The sequence below is a fragment of the Carcharodon carcharias genome, chromosome 17, assembly GCF_017639515.1.
Source record: "Carcharodon carcharias isolate sCarCar2 chromosome 17, sCarCar2.pri, whole genome shotgun sequence".
NCBI classification, from domain to species: Eukaryota; Metazoa; Chordata; class Chondrichthyes; order Lamniformes; family Lamnidae; genus Carcharodon; species Carcharodon carcharias.
Genome location: NC_054483.1, coordinates 28,307,323 through 28,327,766, shown reverse-complemented (window position 1 = coordinate 28,327,766; position 20,444 = coordinate 28,307,323). Strand labels below are relative to the sequence as shown.

Genomic DNA, 20,444 nt, shown 5'->3' with positions numbered 1-20,444 from the left:
ACAACGCCGTAATCTGCGGTCAGTATGCAAGGCCATCTGTAACCCAGTTATACCATCCAATGGACTGACCAGCTCGGGAAACTACCATGCCTCTTGTATACCACATGTGTACGACACCCTCACAATCGAAATCTTACTGTAGCTTTTAAAGGTTCGGGTTGTGAGGCCATGAGCAAGGCCTGTATTCCCTTAGATTTAGAAGATTGAGGGGTGATTTAATTAAGCTGTTTCAAATGGTAAGAGAATTTGATAGAGTGGATAGTGAGAAAATATTTTCGAGGAGCCCAAAAGAAAGGGGCAATAACCTTAAAATTTGAGCCAGGCCAATCAGGGGGCAATGTCAAGAAGCACTTCTTCACGCAAAGGGAAGTTTGGAAATCTGGAACCACCCCTCCTCCTGAAACTTGTAGCTATTAGAGGTCAATTAAAGACTGAGCTTGAGAGACTTGTATTAACTAAGAATATTAATAGGTATGGGACTAAGGCAAGTAAATGGCGTTGACATGGGGGTCAGCCATGATCTGCTTGAATGGTAGAACAGATTTGAGGGGCGGAATGGCCTACATCAGTTGCTAAGCTCCAACATCCAGCTTCTTGTCATACAGTTTGTTGGGTTACTGAAGGGAGTATGAAATTCTGATTTTGTGAGCTGTATAGATGTGTACCTACAGACTGCAATCAAGTTTTTATCGCAGACACCTCAAGCTGCTAATACTGACAGATAGTGGTGTCCTGATCTAGGATCTCACCCATGAGGTAATAGCACCAAAGCGCCCTTTCCAAAGCTTTGAGCCCACAAGATTACTTCTCAAGGGCAGTATTTTAAAAATTGAGAATTTATGCTAAACTCCAGCAAGGCTTGATTGGGCCACATGTGGAAGACTGTACACAGTTGTGATCTCCCTATTATGAGAAGGATTATCGAGGAGCTGGAGAAGGTACATCAAAGATTTACTAGGATACCGACACAAATGAGGGGCCAGGATGAACAGGGTGTGTCTCTCTTGAAATGTGAACAGTGAGGGGTGACCTGACAAAGGCCTGGAAAGTGGTGACACATTTTGATAGAGCAGACACAGAGACAGTGTGGGAAGAGCAAAACTAGAAGCCATTAGCCGAAGGTACAGTCATTCGGAACAAATCCAAGGGGGAATTCTCTTTACCCAGAAGGTGGTGAAAATATGGAACTCACTGTCACAGGGAATGGTTGAGGTGAACAGTGTAGATACATTTAAGAGGAAGCTGGATAAACACACGAGGGATAAAGGAATAGAAGGGTATGTTGATAGGGCGAACTGAGGAAGGATGGGAGGAGGCTTGAGTTGGAGCATAAATGCCGGCAAGAGATGGTTGGGCTGAATGTCCTGTTTCTGTGTTGTAAACACTGTGTAGAGATTTAAACAACAGCAACCCATGCAAAGGTGAAGAGCATCAGGTCGCTTGGTTTTTAAGGAGCTGCTCGCAGACCCCGGCTGAAGGTTGGACATTCTGGCCTAATGGGAATTGCATTATGCTCATATTATTTAGTGACAGGACTTGTTGACATCCAAATCCTAGTTTTTCGATCCTGTTCATGCATCTTGGGGATGACAGGGAATGTGAGAGGGTGTGTTTGCATCTATAATTGGGCTCAGTTATTTTTAATTACACATGCATCACCTTCTCTCTGGGATCTGTTTTCATTTTCTGCACAAACTCTGGATAAACTCACAATAATATCTTTCCTTCCCTCTTCCTCATTGTGCTGCAGGGATGGAGCCCATGGGAGCTCGTGGGAACCAGTGCTTGGATGCAGCCAAGGCTTGCAACCTGAATGACACCTGCAAAAGGTACCGCTCGAGCTACATCTCCACCTGCGTCAAGCGCACCTCTCCCTCCGACACCTGCAGCCGCCGCAAGTGCCACAAGTCGCTGAGGCAGTTCTTTGACCGGGTGCCAGCGGAGTACAGCTACCGGCTGCTTTTCTGCTCCTGCAACGACCCAGCCTGCGCAGAGAGGCGCCGCCAGACCATTGTTCCCGTCTGCTCATACGAAGATAAGGAGAAGCTGAACTGCCTGGCACTCCATCAGACCTGCAAGATGGACCACGTGTGCAGGTAAGGGCAAACATTCTGCATAGCTGTTCTAGCTTGGTCACTGGGACGTTGCACATGATAAGTGGAGGGGATACCATGTTGCGTGGCAGCAGTCTGTGTCCTGCTTGACGATATTTGCAAAGAAAGCATTCAGAGGCCATCTCTCTGCCCACCGTTAACAGTGTTCAGAGGCTTTAACCCAGATACGAACAGACGACCATACGAATTAGGAGCAGGAGAAGGCCACTCAGCCCCTCGAGCCTGCTCTGCCACTCAATAAGATCATGGCTGATCTGAATGTAACCTCAACCCCACATTCCCCCCAATAATCTTTCACCCCCTTGCTTATCAAGAATCTATCCACCTGTGCCTTAAAAGTATTTAAAGACTCTGCTTCCACTGCCTTTTCAGGAGGAGAGTTCCAAAGACCTACAACCCTCTGAGAGAAAAAAACTCTCATCACTACCTAAATGGGCGACCCCTTATTTTTAAACAGTGACTCCTAGTTCTCAATACTCCCACAAGAGGAAACATCTTCTCCCCATCCACCCTGTCAAAACCCCTCAGGATCTTATATGTTTCAGTCAAGTCGCCTCTTACTCTTCTACACTCCAAGCCTCGTCTATCCAACCTTTCCTCATAAGACAACCCACCCATTCCTGGTATTAGTCTGGTAAACCTTCTCTGAACCTTGTTGGGTTGCTTCACTCCACTTTTTCTACATCCCAGGGTACTAAAGGAGGTGGACATGGAAACAGTGGATGTGTTGATTGTCATCTTCCAAAATTCTATTGATTCTGGAACAATCCCAGCAGATTGGAGGGTGGCAAATGTAACCCCACTATTTAAAAAAGAAGGGAGGGCATAAACAGCAAATTGCAGACTGGTTAGTCTGACCTCAGCAATAAGGAAAATGCTAGAGTCTATTATAAAGGATGTAATGACAGGACAATTAGAAAATATCAACGGGATTAGATAAAGTCAACATGGGTTTATGAAAGGAAAATCATGTTTGACAAACCTACTGGAGTTTTTTGAGGATGTAACAAGCAGAATAGATAAGGGAGAGCCAGTGGATATGGACTTTCAGAAAGCTTTTGATAAAGTCCTAGTTAGCATGCAAAATTAAAGCACATGGGATTGGGGGGAAATATATTGGCATGGATGGAGAATTGGTTAAGAGACAGGAAACAGAGAGTAGGAATAAATGAGTCTATTTTGGAGTGGGAGGCGGTGACTAGTGGTGTACCGCAGGGATCAGTGCTTGGGCCCAGCTATTCACAATATATATCAATGATTTGGATGAGGTAACCAAGTGTTATATTGCCAAGTTTGCTGATGACATGAAGCTTGGTGAGAATGTGAGTGGTGAGGAGGGTGTTAAGAGGCTTCAAGGTGATTTAGACAGGTTGGGTGAGTAGGCAAATACATGGCAGATGCAGTATAACATGGCTGAATGAAGTTATCCACTTTGAAAGGATAAACAGAATGGCAGAGTATTATTTAAATGGTGATAGATTGGGAAATGTTGATGTACAAAGGGACCTGGGTGTCCTTGTACACCAATCACTGAAAGCAAGCATGCAGGTACAGCAAGCAGTTAAGGAGGCAAATGGTATATTGGCTTTCATTGCAAGAGGACTTGAGTGCAGGAGAAAGGATGTCTCACTGCATCTGTACAGGGCCTTGGTGAGACCACACCTGGAGTATTGTGTGCAGTTTTGGTTTCCTTACCTAAGAAAGGATACACTTGCCATAGAGGGAGTTTAGCAAAAGTTCACCAGGCTGATTCCTGGGATGGCAGGATTGTTGTATGAGGAGAGATTGGACCGACTAGTTATGCATTCACTGGAGTTCAGAAGAACAAGAGGAGATCTCATTGAAACATACAAACTTCTGACAGGGATGGACAGACTGGATGCAGGGATGATATTTCCTCTGGCTGGGGGGATCTAGAACAAGGGGTCACAGTCTCAGGATACGGGGTAGACCATTTAGGACTGAGATGAGGAGAAACTTCTTCACTCAGAAGGTGGTGAACCTGTGAAATTCTCTACCACAGAAGGCTGTGTGGAGGCCAAGTCACTGAATATATTTAAGAAAGAAATAGATAGATTTCTGGAGTATAGTGTCAAAGGATATGGGGAGAGAGAGGATCAGCCATGATCAGACTGAATGGCAGAGCAGACTCGAAGGGCTGAATGACCTACTTCTGCTCCTATTTTCTATGAACTGCTTATAATGCATTTACATCTTTGCTTAAATAAGGAGACCAATACTCTTCACAGTTCTCCAGATGTGGTCTCACCTATGCCCTTCATAACTGAAGCATAATCTTGCTACTTTTGTAATCAATTCCCCTCACAATAAACAATAACATTCTATTAGCTTTCCTAATTACCTGCTGTACCACGTACTAACCTTTTGCAACTCATGCATTAGGACACCCAGATCCCTCTACATCTCAGAGCTCTGAAGTCTCTTACCATTTAGATAATAAGCTTCTTTTTTATTTTTCTAGCTAAAATGGACAATTTCACATTTTCCCACATTACACTCCATTTGCCAGATCATTGCCTGCTCAGTTAACCTATCTATGTCCCTTTGTAGCCTTTTTATGTCCCTTTCATACCTTGCTTTCCTAAATACCTTTGTGTCATCAGCATATTTAGTAACCATAACTTTGGTCCCTTCATCTAAATCATTTATATAAATTGTAAAAAAGCTGAGGTCCCAGCACTGATCCCTGTGGCACACCACTGCTCACATCCTGCCAACCAGAAAAAGATCCTTATATGCCCACCCTCTGTATCCCGTTAGTCAGCCAATCTTCTATCCATGCCAATATGTTACCCCTCACACTTTGAGCTTTTATTTTTCACAATAACCTTTGCTGTGGCACCTTATCAAATGCCTTCTGGGCATTCCTCTCCCCTTCTTATATTCCTGGTGCCCACTCTATCATTTTCCTTCCTTTTCATGTTGCACTGTGAGACCTTCCTGCATTCATCCCAACTGCAATGGGCCAATCAGGATGTCACTGTGTTACCCCAGGGCCACCTGACAAAAGTTAGCATGTCAAGTGCTCCTTTAAGGACACCCTTCAAAATAAACAAATGGGTGGTCCAATTAAATTGTGCAATCAGGGAAATAAAGCAGAGAACCTTAGCAACCAAATGAAAATGTTGCCCACGGCACCCATCGGGCACTTCTACTCTCACCAGTCGTGGATGGATGTGGTACGCTCCATCTCCCGGCTGGCAGGGCACAGACAGGGCCACAGGTGAGAGGCGGGCAACCTAAGCTTAGGAAGTGCAGTGGAAATGCAAGTCCATTAAAAACTGTGTTTCACTGTTACGCTCTCAGATACCGAGTTACAGTTAGCTCTAAGCCTGTGAGCTAAATCAGCCCACTCATTGGAATTGGCAACTGGTCTTTGCTACCTATGAACTCAGCGAGATGGTGGAGAGACAGCCCCTGACAAATGAGAAGCAAATGTAACAGAAATACAAAAAAATACTGGAGACTGATTGGTGTTTTTATAACTTCCCTCACTCCCACCGGAGACATGACAGAAAACAGATGGCTTTAATGACCATTTTAGCATGATAATTTAGTCAGGTCAGAAGGAGAAGCAGACCGAGATAACACAGAAATTGGATTCAGCAGCGTGTGTTTCTTTTTTATTGTAAGAATGTTGGTTATCAAAGTTCAACACCAAACTCTGACGGATTGACCTGTTCAGAAAGAGGGAGATTACCTCACACCTAAACTCTCCTCTCGTCAAAGCACAAGGAGGGACATAGAGATAATTTGAAGAGTATCACTTCTGCTCACCGAATTGTAATAATGCAATGATCTGTTGGGTTAAAGAATGACAATCAGTCAGATTTGGCAAAAGTAATGAACTCTTTGAATACTGACCGTTCAGGTATTGTAAATGATTGTCATTCTTTGCATGATGGGACAGCTGTGCAGGAATGTAGACTTGTCTTGCACTTTCACCCTGCACCATTTCTTCTACTTCTTCATCAACAGTGTTAGAATAACATTCACTTTCTCTCTCCTGCTCGAATTCTTTCAAAGTTTTCTTTCTCTTCCTCTCTTCCTTACTCCCTCAATCTGTCTATCTTGTATTGAATTTTTATAAGACACTGGTTTGGCCTCAGTTAGAGTATTGTGCTCAGTTCTGGACACCGTACGTTAGGAAGGATGTGAAAGTATGAGAGAAGGTGACAAAAGATTCACGAGAATGGTTCCAGGGACAAGGAACTCCAGTTACGTAGAGAGATTGGAGAATTTGGGATTGTTCTTCTTGGAGAAGAGGAGATTGAGAGGAGATTTGATAGAGATGTTCAAAATCATGAGGGGTCTGGACAGAGTAGACAGGGAGAAACTGTTCTCACTTATGAAAGGATCAAGACCAAACGGGCACAGATTTAAAATAATTTGCAAAAGGTGCAAAAGTGATTTGAGGAAAAACTTTTGCACTCAGCGAGTGGTTAAGGTCTGGAATGCTCTGCCTGAGAGTGTGGTGGAGGCAGGTTCAATTGAAGCACTCTAGAGGGAATTAGATTGTTAAACACGATGGGCTGAATAGCCTCCTTCTGTGCTGTAATAATCTGTGATTCTGTGCTTCTGCCTTTGTTAGCTCTTTGAAAGTGCTATCCAGTTAATCCCATTCCCCCAATGGCTCTTTCCCCACAGCCCTGAAATTGGTTCCTTTTCAAGGGTGCATCCAGTTGCCTTTTGCAAGTCACTATTGAATTTTCTTCCTCTGCCTTTTTTAAGTGATGCATTCACGTTCTCAACTCATTGCAAAGAATGAGATTCTCATCCTTCCTCAGGTTCTTTTGTTAATTATCTGAAATCTCTTTCTCATTCACTCATTCATTTATTCCCTGATTTTTCACCTGCAGTCTTTCCCGCTTTCATGTCCTCTCCTCCTTCTTCCTGATTTATCGCTCTCCCCTTGGAAAGGGTTAACATCAGGAGCATATGATACAAATGCAACTACTGATGTAACCATGATGCAATGTCACATGACTAAGAGACTGAGATCTGGTTGGATGCAGAAGTAAAACCTGGTGTAGAGTACTGAGACATATACCGATCTGTAAACAAACAAGAATGGTTTTTAAGAATAACAGTCTATGACATCATTCTTAGGGTAACAGGCAAACCCTAAAGGAACCCCATTTAGAGTCTAACCCAGGAAGAAGGGCCCATTCCCTCCTTCCCATATATGCCTACTTTTCCCTAGTCCATCTGTCTCTCTCATTTGAGCTTTCTTTTATTCTCTTTCCCTTTGCAACTTACCCTTGGTTACGACTGCTCTTCCTCATGTTCTGTCCCTGACCCCCGCCCACCGTTCTCTCTCCAACTCTTCAACATAGAAGGGAATAGTGTTGCCTGTGTCTCCCTTTCCAGCATGGACAGGGCATCTTGATTTTCATTTGGCCAATGCCAAGACGAGCCTTTGGATGGAAATCTGTAGCCCTTTGAAGAGCCGCTGCCTCTTTGGATGTTGGCACATCCCAGACAAGCTTCCTGGGCAAACGCCTCCTGTTCAACTTTGGGGGAAGGATAACCCACCCTGCAACATTTAGCATGACCCTTTCCATCAGCTGCTGAGATGGGGAGAATCTAGCATTCTCTCAATATCAGGCTGTTGCTGTCTACTATCTACAGTGGCTGCTGTGTTTTCTGCATGTCATGATTTGACAAATCACAAAAAAATTCACCAATTTCCCCCTCACCTTGACAATCACCTTTTCTTTGCATAAAAGATAAGTAGCATTTAGGAAGGGTCTGTAGGCCATACAAAAGCTTGCAGTTACATAGCATCTTTACTGTTGTAAAGCATCCCAAGGTGCTTCACAGAAGAATTATCAAACAAAATCTGACATCACGCCAGACAAGGAGATGTTGTGATGACCTTTGAATCAGGAGCAGTACAGTAAGTTCTTTAAAGATCTGTGGAACTGTCGTTGTTTTGAGTTTGCAACAATTTTAAAGGGGTCAGTTATGATTTTCTTGGATAAACAAAAAAAATACTGGTCCATGTGACCTGGCAACCCTTGACCTGGAAGCAGCACTGATGGAAAGGAAGTTAAGAAGGAAGCTGTGTGGCTGTCAGACAAAAAGGAGAGCTGCAGACACAAAGGAGAGGTACAAGCAGAGGAGCTGGAGGGTGAAGGCAATCAGTGCACAGATGCAGATACCAAGAGAAATCAGGCAGAGACGGAAGGAGGAACACAGAATTCTTGTGAGGAGAAGAAGCAAATCACTCTCAGGAAGGGGTCAGTTTTTCTGTTTGGCAGAAAATGCGACAGGAGTCTTTGTGCTACCATGTGAGCTGGCTAAAAAGGTATAAACCTGGAAAGCTGTGTGAATAGCTCTGAGACACTAAAGAGCTGGTTATTTTCGCAGAAGTGGCCAAACCTCGAACCGGGGTGTCATTGGTCGGTGGGTTGAAAAGGAACTCTGGAAAGCTACATCGTGAGGACTGTTGTGACCCAGGAGAGGGAGGGTTCATAGAAGTGTGCCTTATTGGTGATAATCATAGCTGGAAACTTGAAAGTGAAAGCTGTTTGTCAGATAGGACTCCCGACCTACCCTGTGTGAATAAAGAACAGCATATTGTGAAACTGTGTAACTATGTAATGCCACACATGATGAAGAGGAGTGGTTGTGGTTGTATAAGACACATCTTTGTTGTATCAGCTATTAAAAGTAAAATTTATCTTTCTAGTTAAAGTGTAATTTTCCTGTTAATTCATGTGTAATTTGCATTGCTTCTGGTTTGTGTTAAAGTAAAAGCTTCAAAATGTGGAATCTCGTAATTTCTTCATTTGGGTGTCATTCAATAAATTTGGTTATTTTGATTTACCATTTCCCCACCAGGATCATAATAACATTAGGACAGGCGATTAAAAGCTTGATTAGAAGTGAAAGGGGGTCTTGAAGGAGCACAGAGAGGAGTAGAGAGGCGGAGAGGTGTAAGGTGGGATGTCCAGAGCTTAGGGCCTGCAGTACATTGTCCTCAAACAGAAAAATGAATCAACCTCATCAGAGATAGCACGGGCTGTGTTAAAAGGAAATAGCAACGTTACCAATTTTGCCTTCTCCAGTCAAACAATGCCAAACAGCCAATCAGGTCTTGTGGAGTTGCTGCTCCTGAGATTATCTGTCATGGCAATGGACAGTGCGGCTTCACAGGAGCAGAGGGCAGCAGCACGTCTAAAATGAGGAGGGATATGTGCCATCAGAGTGATAAATGGACAATTTTTCACATATTCACTCTGAAAGCAGCAAGTACATGCAGTCTGGTTTTGGGGGGAAAAAAAACTAAACGTTAAATTATTGGCTTCTGGAAAATTGGAAGGCACTCAGTTGAAATAATAAGAAAAACCTGGATTGTAATTCACCCTCACTCAGAGAAGTTGTGCTTTGTAAACCTTTTTTTTAAAAACCCTGAAGCATCTGAGCAACAGGCTACCAACTTGGCCACATCACCCCATGAGTTAGGGAAGCTGCCATTTCAGTAGCTTTACACTTGACTTACCTCAGAACTTTACATTTACTGGTGCACAGAAGCAAAGAAATGATTGTGAGTTTGTACAGGAGTTTGAACCACAGAGGGAGTGCTGTGTGCAGCATTGTGAAGTGGATTGTAACCCGAGCTGCTTTTTTGGGACTATTCTGGATCAGGCATAATCCCGGATGGTCGCTCTCACTTCAGGTTGAGAAAGACAGGCCTCACAGACACTTCAATGGTTCTGAAGAGCTGATCCAACTCTTACTGAAGGAAAGGAACCACCAGAGAAAATTATCTTCCTCCAGATAGCCTTTTTAACACATTTTAGCCAGATTATAACAACCTGGATATTATAATAGTCCAGGTATCTCTCCTCAACAATGTACCTCTCCACTGAAGAGTATACAGAGATGGGTTTCTGAGTTTGGATACAGAATACTATATGAGACAATATATTGTCTAAATTATATAAAAGCTTATTAAGGAACTGAACATGCAAATCATTTTTGATGGCAATCACAACATTGATAGTTCTAGGAAAAGTAAGTATAATTTGTTTCTATTAGAGAATCCATCTTACTAATGTTACAGAGATTTACTTAAGATATCCATCAGTATTTAAAGTAATATTTACTTTAAATGTCTGAGTAGAAAGCCACTGAGTCCAGCAAGATACCTCTATCCAAATTAAGGGGCAAACTATCATCACTACACTACAGCAACTGCCTTTAACTCGAGAGACACTGGAGTGAACCCAACTAATCTAAAAATCCTACTGTGTAGTCCCAATATTTATACCATAAAAGAACTGAACCAACAGGAAGTATGCTGACACATGCTGGATAACATCCTTTGGTTTTGTTAACCACCTTCATTTTAGTCAACATCCTTCAAACAAACAGGAAACTGAGAGGTGCAGATTGTGGTCACTGCACTCAGTTTCCAGGATTCAGTTGACAAGTTATTTAGGGCCATCCATAAGGTTATTATGCATTGTTAGATTGTGTAATCTTAGAATTTATCAATGCCTTCATCTTTTTTCAAGGACTGCCTTACATTAGAGGATATACCATATCCCATGCCACAGGATGTTGTTGTCCTTTAGCACACAATGACTCCTGAGCATGTTTATAAACTTTTCCACTTTTGTCCAACAGATGAGCTCTGCTTTTAAATTTTAATCCCAGATTCATAGGAGATTCACTATTTTAATCTTATAACTCCTTATCTATATCTGGATTGTCTGGTAATTCCTTATTTATAGATAGATTCTCTTACAACTCCATATTTATAGTTGGACTCCTTCAAAGTTGGGTACCTGGGTTCAAGTAAACATTGGAGCAATGAGAAAGGTGCGAGGTGGATTCAGGAGGATGATCTCAGCACTGGGAGACTCAGAAATAATTGGGACTGCATTTGTTGCAGCAGGGGACTAAAGGAAGAATTGAGAACGATGTTCAAAGTCTTGGGAGAGTAACGCTAACGGGAAAAAATATTTTCATGACACAGGAGCATCAATAACAAGAAGGCACAAAATATGAGCAAGAGAAGTTTAAAGGGGGCCTTACTATTAAAATTTGGATTGGACAATTAGACATTGACGTCCAGTCATGGCATTTAAGAATCAACTTGATTAAAAGATGCAGAATAAGTGTGTATAATGAAATTGGAGTAGATAGAGCTGGTGTGGCACTAGGACAGAAACAGTGAGCCCTGGTCTCTTACTGTGCTGTGATTCCATGCATTATTTTGCATGGAACAGACTGTCCAAGGCGTCTGAATGCTGAAAGGAGTCTCTGGAACTCCAATCAATTTGCCTGCAGTTTTGTACTTTGACCCAAGAAATGTGTCTTCCGCTTTGTAAACTCCTCCCACTCTATCAATGGAAGAGATCTGAGTTTGATACTGATTGGCCAAACCTTGTAATCCAAATTATGATTGGACCATATCAGTTGGGTCACTGTTCCAGTCATGTTGTGCAGATCTAGCGACGATGATAACTTTCTCAATAAAGATACAGAATTGTCGGAATTAATTCTTTTTAAAAAGTTTGATGTTTAAACATGGATTATCTAGGAATTCCTTCTGTTGATTCTTGTTACTGGAATACCGTGTTTGAATGCAGTCCTATGGACAGATGGATGCTTGGAGGGACTTAGTAAGCTCATGGTGAACTGACATTAGTTGTGAGCTATGTTAACTGGGAATGTTTCAGTACATTTTTGTGCTCTGCCTGTGTACGTTAGTTTATAGCACTGACTTTCTGGGGACCAGTGACTTGGGTAATTGCAGTTAGTGTTCACAATCAAACACAAATGGTGCCAGAAATCCATGTTGTGGTGGATGTAAAAGACCCCATGGGGATTGTTTTGAAGAGGGAAGTTCTCCCCGGTGTCCTGGGACTGATATTTATCCCTCAATCAACATCACTGAAACAGATTATCTGGTCATCATCACATTGCTGTTTGTGATTAAACTAATTATTAAACTGTGTCCCCTAGTTCCAGACTCCACCATAAGGATCAGCATCCACCCTGTCAAGTGCCCTCAGGATCTTATATGTTTCAATGAGATTACCTCTCATTCTTTTAAACTCCAGTGAGTATAGGCCCAACCTGTTCAACCTTTCCTCATAAGATATCACCTTCATCTCAGGAATCAATCAAGGAACAAACTTGCATCTAATGTAATTGTATCCGTTCTTAAGTAAGGAGACCTACATTGGACACAGAACTCTAGAGGCATAAGTGTACACTGTCTTTTCACCCACAGTTATTCTTTTTTCACCCCTCCGCCCGCATTTTGTGCAGTTAGCATTGAACTGAACAAACCATGCACTATGTTGCATAATGAAATGGCTGATGTGGATGACATAGTGGTGAATCTACTGAAGAGTCACAATTCTAGTGTCAAAGTGCATTGTCTGATGGGCAGTTGGTTTTCTGGAAGGAGAGGAAGGACATAGTCCAGATGATTCGAAGGAAAGGAAGAATGTGCAGGGTTACAGGGAGAAGGCAGGAGAATGGTTCGAAAAGAATTGCTCATTCAAAGAGCTGGTGCAGACACAATGAGCCAAATGGCCTCATTCTGCGATGTAACAATCCTATGAATCTATGATTCTGTGAGTTTTTTTTTCCAGCCAAAGCAGATACAACAAGCGCACCAATCCCCACGAGTGAGAGAGCTTGATGCAATATTCGGAAGCTCAGAGCCTACCGAGCTCTTGAGTCTCTAGGCAGGGCTGCAGCGCAGGGCTATATTTCAGCTGGCAGATGGTGACCTATTTAGCAAGGGGATAGGCACAGATATCGCTCCCTGCTGATTCCGATTTCCGAGCCCCCTTCCCCCCGAGATTGGAGTGTCAGGCTGTTCTATAAGCTTCATTAAGCAGCCCAGCTGAGTCACCCTCAGGGGATAGGCTAGTTTGGAAATTAGCTATGGCTGTAGTTTGAAACTGATTATCTTTGATGACTATCCTTTGATGACATATGTGGGCATATGTGACTGCGCAGCAATATTGATGTACTGAGTCTTATTGGTATGTTATGTTACGATACATAGGTGAAGGACATTGTTTAATTACTGAATTAAGTACCGAGAGTACTTATAAAGGGAGACTGCTGAGGCACTGGGCTGGGAGGTAGGAAGCAGATGTACATAATGCTGCATTCTGTGAATAAACCTATTATTGAGAAAAGTATTTGTGACTAGTTTCATATTTCACTAACTGGCTTAGGAGTTGTGCAACCCACTCAAAATACAGTAAAGAATTGGAAGAATATTGCAGATGAGGCTTGGAATTATGGTTGGTGATGACTGACCTTCTGCAGCATTCTGGCAGTGACCTGGTTGAATATGTTGATGTCTACATAGAGCAGCAGACATAGAAAGACCACACAAATGCATCGTGCATTTGTCAATGACTGTCGCCAACACTCATACCTCGGCTTTTTGTATTCTTCACAGGGCTGGAAGCAGGGAAGCTGTTTCCTTCACTGAAACAAACTGCTTGTCCCCCCTCTGTGTACTGTCCTACTGTCGACTGTTTGGTCCCTTTGGAACAAGCAAACCGCACAAGTGGAATTAACTGGGTCTTCAGATGCAGGCCGATGAAGGAGTTAATGAGAAATGTCAATGTTGGTCCTTCTCCCCAGCTCTGCATCTGTGTATTGGATGTTATTTTGGTGTTACTGATAGTGCTATCATTTTGATGCACGTCTGCTTTTTCATGTATTGTGGAAAGATGGTTATTAGACGGCCATCAAACAACGTGCTGCACCCCATCAATAGTCATAAAGTTTCTGCAGTAAAAGCCATCAGTTTCTCATCACAGCTGAAAGCTACAGACAGCTATTTTCAAGATATAATGACTTAAATGCGTTTTAACACTCAGACACCCTACATTGCTAAAAATAAAAGTCCAAGAGGTACACCAGTAATCTCTAGCCAGGGAACAGTGACAGACTCTGTTATGACCAGGGATTTCATTAGCATCAGGTTATTTTTTCAGGGCATTTTGCATGAATTTGACCATATTGTCAGGAGACCATAACACCATAAGATGTAGGAGCAGAAGTAGGCCATTTGGTCCATCGAGTCTGCTCTGCCGTTCAATGAGATCATGGCTGATCTGATAATCCTCATCTCTACTTTCCTGCCTTTTCCCCATAACCCTGATTCCCTTACTGATTAAAAATCTGTCTATCTCAGCTTTGAATACACTTAACAGCCCAGCCTCTACAGCCCTCTGCAGTAAAGAATTCCACAGATTGATTACCCTCTGAGAGAAGAAATTCCTCCTTATCTCTGTCTTAAATGGGTGACCCCTTACTCTGAGATTATGCCCCCTGGTCCTGGACTTTACGACAAGGGGAAGCAACCTCTCAACATCTACCCTGTCAAACCCTCTAAGAATCTTATATATTTTAATAAGGTTTCCTCTCATTTTTATAAACTCTAATGAGTACAGGCCCAACCTACTCAACCTCTCCTCATAAGAAAATCCCTCCATACCCGGGATCAACCTAGTGACTGCCTCCAATGCCAGTACATCTTTCCTTAGATAAGGGGGCCAAAACTGTTCACAGTATTCTCGGTGTGGAACTCACATAGGTGGTTGGGATCCAAATAACCAATTTGAAAAGGGCAGACTAAAGGAAGGAATTTGAATGAGAAGGGTAACCCTTTTGGCAGCAGACTATCACATTGACTCCACAAAGACCCTCTGCCATTCAGAAGATACAGCTCAAGAGTGTGATGGAATACCCTCCACTTGTCCGGGTGGATGGAGCTCCGATGAGACTCAAGAAGCTCGACACCATCCGGGACAAGAATCTTTGCATTTAGCTAGCACCTTCAACAGAGTAAAAAATCCCAAGGCGCTTCACAGGAGCATTTTCAATCATAAGTGTAATGCCTCGCTGCATTTGGAGGCATGAGGACAGAGGAGCAAAAACTTGGTCCAAGAGCTAGGTCTTAATGAGTGTCTCTAAGGAGGAAAATGAGGTGGAGAGATGGGAAAGTTTACAGACTGATTTCCAAAGCTTAGAGCCGCGGCAACTGAAGGCAGAGCCATGAATGTGGAATGATTAAAATCAGGGATGTTCAAAGGTAGAATTGAGGGAGCGCAGAGATCTTAAGGATTGTAGGGCTGGAGGAGGTTACAGAGATCAGGAGGGCCAAAGTCACGTAGGGATTTGAAAATAAGATATGAGAATGTGAAATCACTCGCCATCCTGACTTAAACATATATCGCCGTTCCTTCATCGCCGCTGGGTCAGAATCCTGGGACTCCCTTCCTAACAGCACTGTGGGAGCACTTCCACCACCTGGGCTGTAGCAGTTCAAGAAGGTAGCTCACCATCCCATCTCAAGTGCAACCAGGGATGGGTAATAAATGCTGGCCTTGCCAGAGATGCTCACATCCCACGAAAGAATAATTGATTTTTAATTCTGGCATGAAACAGGTCCATCAACATCTGGGAACAGACCAGATGGGTTCCTGGTTCCTGATGCTGATGGTTCTTTGGCAGTAGTGCCAGAAGTTCCGAAGAGTGCCCACTATCATTTCCCTTTCCAGACGCCGAGGGATTCTGTTTAGAAATTCTAGCACTCCTGTCGATATTTCAGATTTCTCCTCCTCCTCCTTCAGCCAAAATGAGGTCTTCAGAATAACCATTTTCAAACTGAGTGCCAGTGCGAGATATGGAGCATGGGTGTGATGTTCACTTACTCAGCTGTCCTGTCACTTTAAGGCCCTGGCTCAAAGGTCTGTCTGAGAATCCAGCTCTCTCCTGAGATAACCCCATCACTTCTGAAACTTCAAGATTCAGGTTAAAAAAAAAACCAGCTCAAAATGCCTGGTTTTCCCTCACTTTTATTTTAAAGCCTGTTTCGTATCTGCGACTGAAATGTGAATATTGCTGTCACCTGGGATGCAACGCTTGCAATGCAATGGCCAACAGCGGGGAAAATATAAGCTGCAGCTGCAACTTGGTCTGATGTGCACATTGGAAGAATTTATTCTCAATCAAGCGTGTGGAATCCATCGTACAACTGAATCACCACAACTTTTAGAAGATAAATATGAGCCAGGAGATTGAACTGAGGAAATTTGTTTTTGGTGCTGCAGGGGAGATTCAGTTCCTCGGTGAAATTTAGATGAGTGAATCAAACAGTTAATAATGTAGAAAGAAAACGCCTTGGAAACAGCTCATTTAAATGAATACGCTGTGTGATTAGAGCTCCGCAAGGCAGATAATGAAATTAAAACTGAAAACGCCAGATTGTGGCATTTAGTCGAGAGGCTCAATCTGTTGCTGTTTTCCCACCGTTTCCATTAGTTGTTTCTAGGAGATATCTTTTTCGGACATCCTCCTTGTCTGGGGATACCAGAACGATACAGATGCCTGTGCGATTTGTTTAATTAACCGATAGAACTTGCTGAAGAGATAAAGTCGAGGGGAAGTTGTGGGTGAGATTTACAGACTGCGGGACCTCGATGTCAGGATATAACGGGGGGATCCTGCGTCTGCTCTGGCTCGCCCGCTTTGCCGGAGGCTTCCCTCCTCATGGGCTGGCACCGTGCCCGCCGTCCAACGAAGGGCAGCAATAAGGGCTCCCGAGGTTGCCGGCTCTCGAGCCTCGGCTGCCACAGCGGGAGCGGTGGGCGCGACTAAGGCAAGCAGGTAATCAAATGGCCACAGAGGGAAGTAAGAATGATAAAATCCGAGGAACAAACCGGGGAGTGGGGATGACTGGATTGCTCGATCAGAGAGACTAAGCAGGTAGGTCCCCCCCACTGAATGGAATCATTGGACCTGTGGGGGCTAGGGGGGCTCGCTGTGCTTGATTAGTTAAGCCTGGTTTGATGACTCAGAGAAAAGCGAACCGCCGAAAGAGCTGGAAGCTGAGCTGAAGCATGGAGCAGACATTTAAAAGCACTGTGAATAAAACCTGGTAAACAAATAGGCTGGAATTTTCTGACCCCATTGGCGTCAGGCGACATGGCAGGCAGCATGAAACCAGTTTGCAATCGTTCGCTCCACCCGTCCATCAATGGTGGGCCATGTTTCTGGCCACCACATGTCTGGAACCTAATTTCAATACTTTAGCATCTCATTATATGCACTGTTCACCAGAATATCCAAACCTCTCCCCCCACTGCCAACCCTGCATCATATAAGTATGTCGGCATGTAATCACATCGATGTGTTTCACAAATGTATATAAGCGACGTGCATCTGGTGAACTACACTTTGCTCGGGACTTCGAGGCTTGTTTGTCTACCTTGCCTCAGGCAGCATTCGCAGTCATCAGCGCCAGGCTTCGCAGATAGCACCACAGCACTGTTAGGAGGGCTCACAGGCAGGTCTCTACCTACCAGACCAGTCATGAAGTGGGGGTAGCTTTTCAATGGCTGCAGGGCTAGGGCTTGCTTGGGGAAGGGGGTTATCCCCGGCTGTGTGTTGATCTGTGCAAGTGGCCTCAAGATGGTGAGAGCTGAGGAGGCAGCCTCCAGAGGAGATGAGGCCAGAGGGAGATGTGAGGGTGTGTGTGTGAGAGAGTGAGTGGTGATGTCCTTTGAGCTGGCAGTGAGTGAGATGCCGGTGAATGTGTGATGGGCTTGTGAGTGTGTGAGTTTTGCAATGATGAGATGGTTGCCTTACCCTGGGGGCACGGATGAAATCATTCATCCCCTTTCTGCACAGGTTGGCCGACCTCTCCTGTGCAGCACTGGCGCTGACCACCCAAGGCCGAGAATGACAGGCCTCCTGTGGCCAGAGAGGGGGTACAGAGCTTTGTGGTGGGCATCCACAGCATCCAGCAAGCATCCCATAGATGCATCACTGGATCGTCTGGGGTTGGGGGGGGGGGGTGTGGTGGGGGTGCGGGGGGTGGTGAGTGGTGAGTGGGGGACCTCACTCTTCTTGGCTTTTGGGGCTGTGTCTTCACTGGAGCAGCCCTGGGCTGTAGGCATTGAGAACCGTTTGTGTGGCTGCAGTTTAGATATGGCACCCGGACTGAGGTATCGGTGTGGCGGGAGATTCAGAGGCTGCCCGCCAGTGAGTCGGCGTGTTTCCTGTGGCTGCATATTTAAAGAGGCGAGAAGCGGATGATACAGCGCAAAATCCACTATTGCAGTCGGCAGGTAAAACGACTTACTTCCTGTCCGCTGCTGCAGTTTGCGCAAATCTGGGATGATTCCACCCACAGAAACTAGGGTCATTGCTCCGAGATGTATAAAATATACAACACCAGTTCCAATAGCCTCTTCCACAAGGAGGTGACTTCCATGAGACTGGCAAACTCTGAGAAGGGTGGGTGGGGAAATGGGAGGGTTTACAGCAGGCTGCTTTGCTGCTGGCCAAAAGAATTGGCCTCATAGGGTTGTTAAATATTTAAATGAGATGGGAATGTTTTGAGGAGCCATCCTTACATGTCTTCCCACCATCTTCCTGGCTTCCCATCCCCAATGCCTCCCAATTCACTATGTCAGGACATGCAAAGCCCTGCTCTGCCTCCCTACAGCTGGAAAATAATGTTTTGCCTGTTGATATTTGGGTTGGAAGTAGTATTCAAGGTGCAGTGTGACCAGAACTGGATCCAGTGTTCAAAATGGAGTGTGATCAGAACTGGATCCAGTGTTCAAGGTGCAGTGTGATCAGAACTGGATCCAGTGTTCAATGCGCAGTGTGACCAGGACTGGATCCAGTGTTCAAGGTGCAGTGTGATCAGAACTGGATCCAGTGTTCAATGCACAGTGTGACCAGGACTGGATCCAGTGTTCAAGGTGCAGTGTGAACAGAACTGGACCCAGTGTTCAAGATGCAGTGTGACCAAGACTGGATCCAGTGTTCAAGGTGCAGTGTGACCAGAACTGGATCCAGTGTTCAATGTGCAGTGTGACCAGAACTGGATCCAGTACTCAAGGTGCAGTGTGACCAGAACTGGATCCAATGTTCAAGGTGCAATGTGACCAGAACTGGATCCAGTGTTCAAAGTGCAGTGTGACCAGAACTGGATCCAGTATTCAAGGTGCAGTGTGACCAGAACTGGATCCAGTGTTCAGTATGAAGTGTGACCAGACCTGGATCCAGTGTTTAAGGTGCAGTGTGACCAGAACTGGTGCCAGTGTTCAAAGTGTAATGCGACCAGAACTGGATCCAGTGTTCAAGGTGCAGTGTGGCCAGAACTGGATCCAGTATTCAAGGTGCAGTGTGACCAGAACTGGATTCAGTATTCAAGGTGCAGTGTGACCAGAACTGGATTCAGTATTCAAGGTGCAGTGTGACCAGAACTGGATCCAATGTTCAAGGTGCAGTGTGACCAGAACTGGATCCAGTGTTCAAGGTGCAGTGTGACCAGAACTGGATCCAGTGTTCAAGGTGCAGTGTGACCAGAACTGGATCCAGTATTCAAGGTGCAGTGTGACCAGACCTGGATCCAATGTTCAAGGTGCAGTGTGACCAGAACTGGATCCAGTGTTCAAGGTGCAGTGTGACCAGAACTGGATTCAGTATTCAAGGTGCAGTGTGACCAGAACTGGATTCAGTATTCAAGGTGCAGTGTGACCAGAACTGGATCCAATGTTCAAGGTGCAGTGTGACCAGAACTGGATCCAGTATTCAAGGTGCAGTGTGACCAGACCTGGATCCAATGTTCAAGGTGCAGTGTGACCAGAACTGGATCCAGTGTTCAAGGTGCAGTGTGACCAGAACTGGATCCAGTATTCAAGGTGCAGTGTGACCAGACCTGGATCCAATGTTCAAGGTGCAGTGTGACCAGAACTGGATCCAATGTTCAAGGTGCAGTGTGACCAGAACTGGATCCAGTGTTCAAGGTGCAGTGTGACCAGAACTGGATCCAGTGTTCAAGGTCCATCTCATCCCACCGTTCCCGAATGCCAACCCTACCATTTTACCAATAATGCATCCAGCTGCTCCCTCAGTGAGCCCATGTCCTGGTCCCAACCGCCTTTCCTGGTTACATTTCCTGGCCATCTTCCAAATAAAGAAATATATTACTGGGTTGATGGGACTGTGCTAAGAGGGGTGATGTAGTTAAATGGGCTTATATTCATCAAGTTTAGAAGAAGAAGAGGTGATCTCAGTGAAATTCTTCAAGGGCTTGTCAACGTAGATGCTGAGAGACTGTTTTCCCATAAGACCATAAGACATAGGAGCAGAAATTAGGTCATTCAGCCCATCGAGTCTACTCCACCGTTCAATCATGGCTGATAGGTTTCTCAACCCTATTCTCCCGCCTTCTCCTCATAACCTTTGATCCCCTTACCAATCAAGAACCTATCCATCTCGATCTTAAATACA

General features: G+C 44.5%; 1 protein-coding gene across 2 annotated transcripts in view; it reads left to right on the top strand.

The window, feature by feature from the left end:
- Positions 1-20,444, top strand: part of LOC121290178 (GDNF family receptor alpha-2-like) — a 255,039-nt gene that overhangs the window by 180,059 nt on the left and 54,536 nt on the right. For both annotated transcript variants that reach the window (XM_041210435.1, XM_041210434.1), the window contains one exon: positions 1,751-2,096. In XM_041210435.1, coding sequence (XP_041066369.1) covers positions 1,751-2,096 — 346 coding nt within the window. The remainder of the gene's footprint in view (positions 1-1,750; positions 2,097-20,444) is intronic.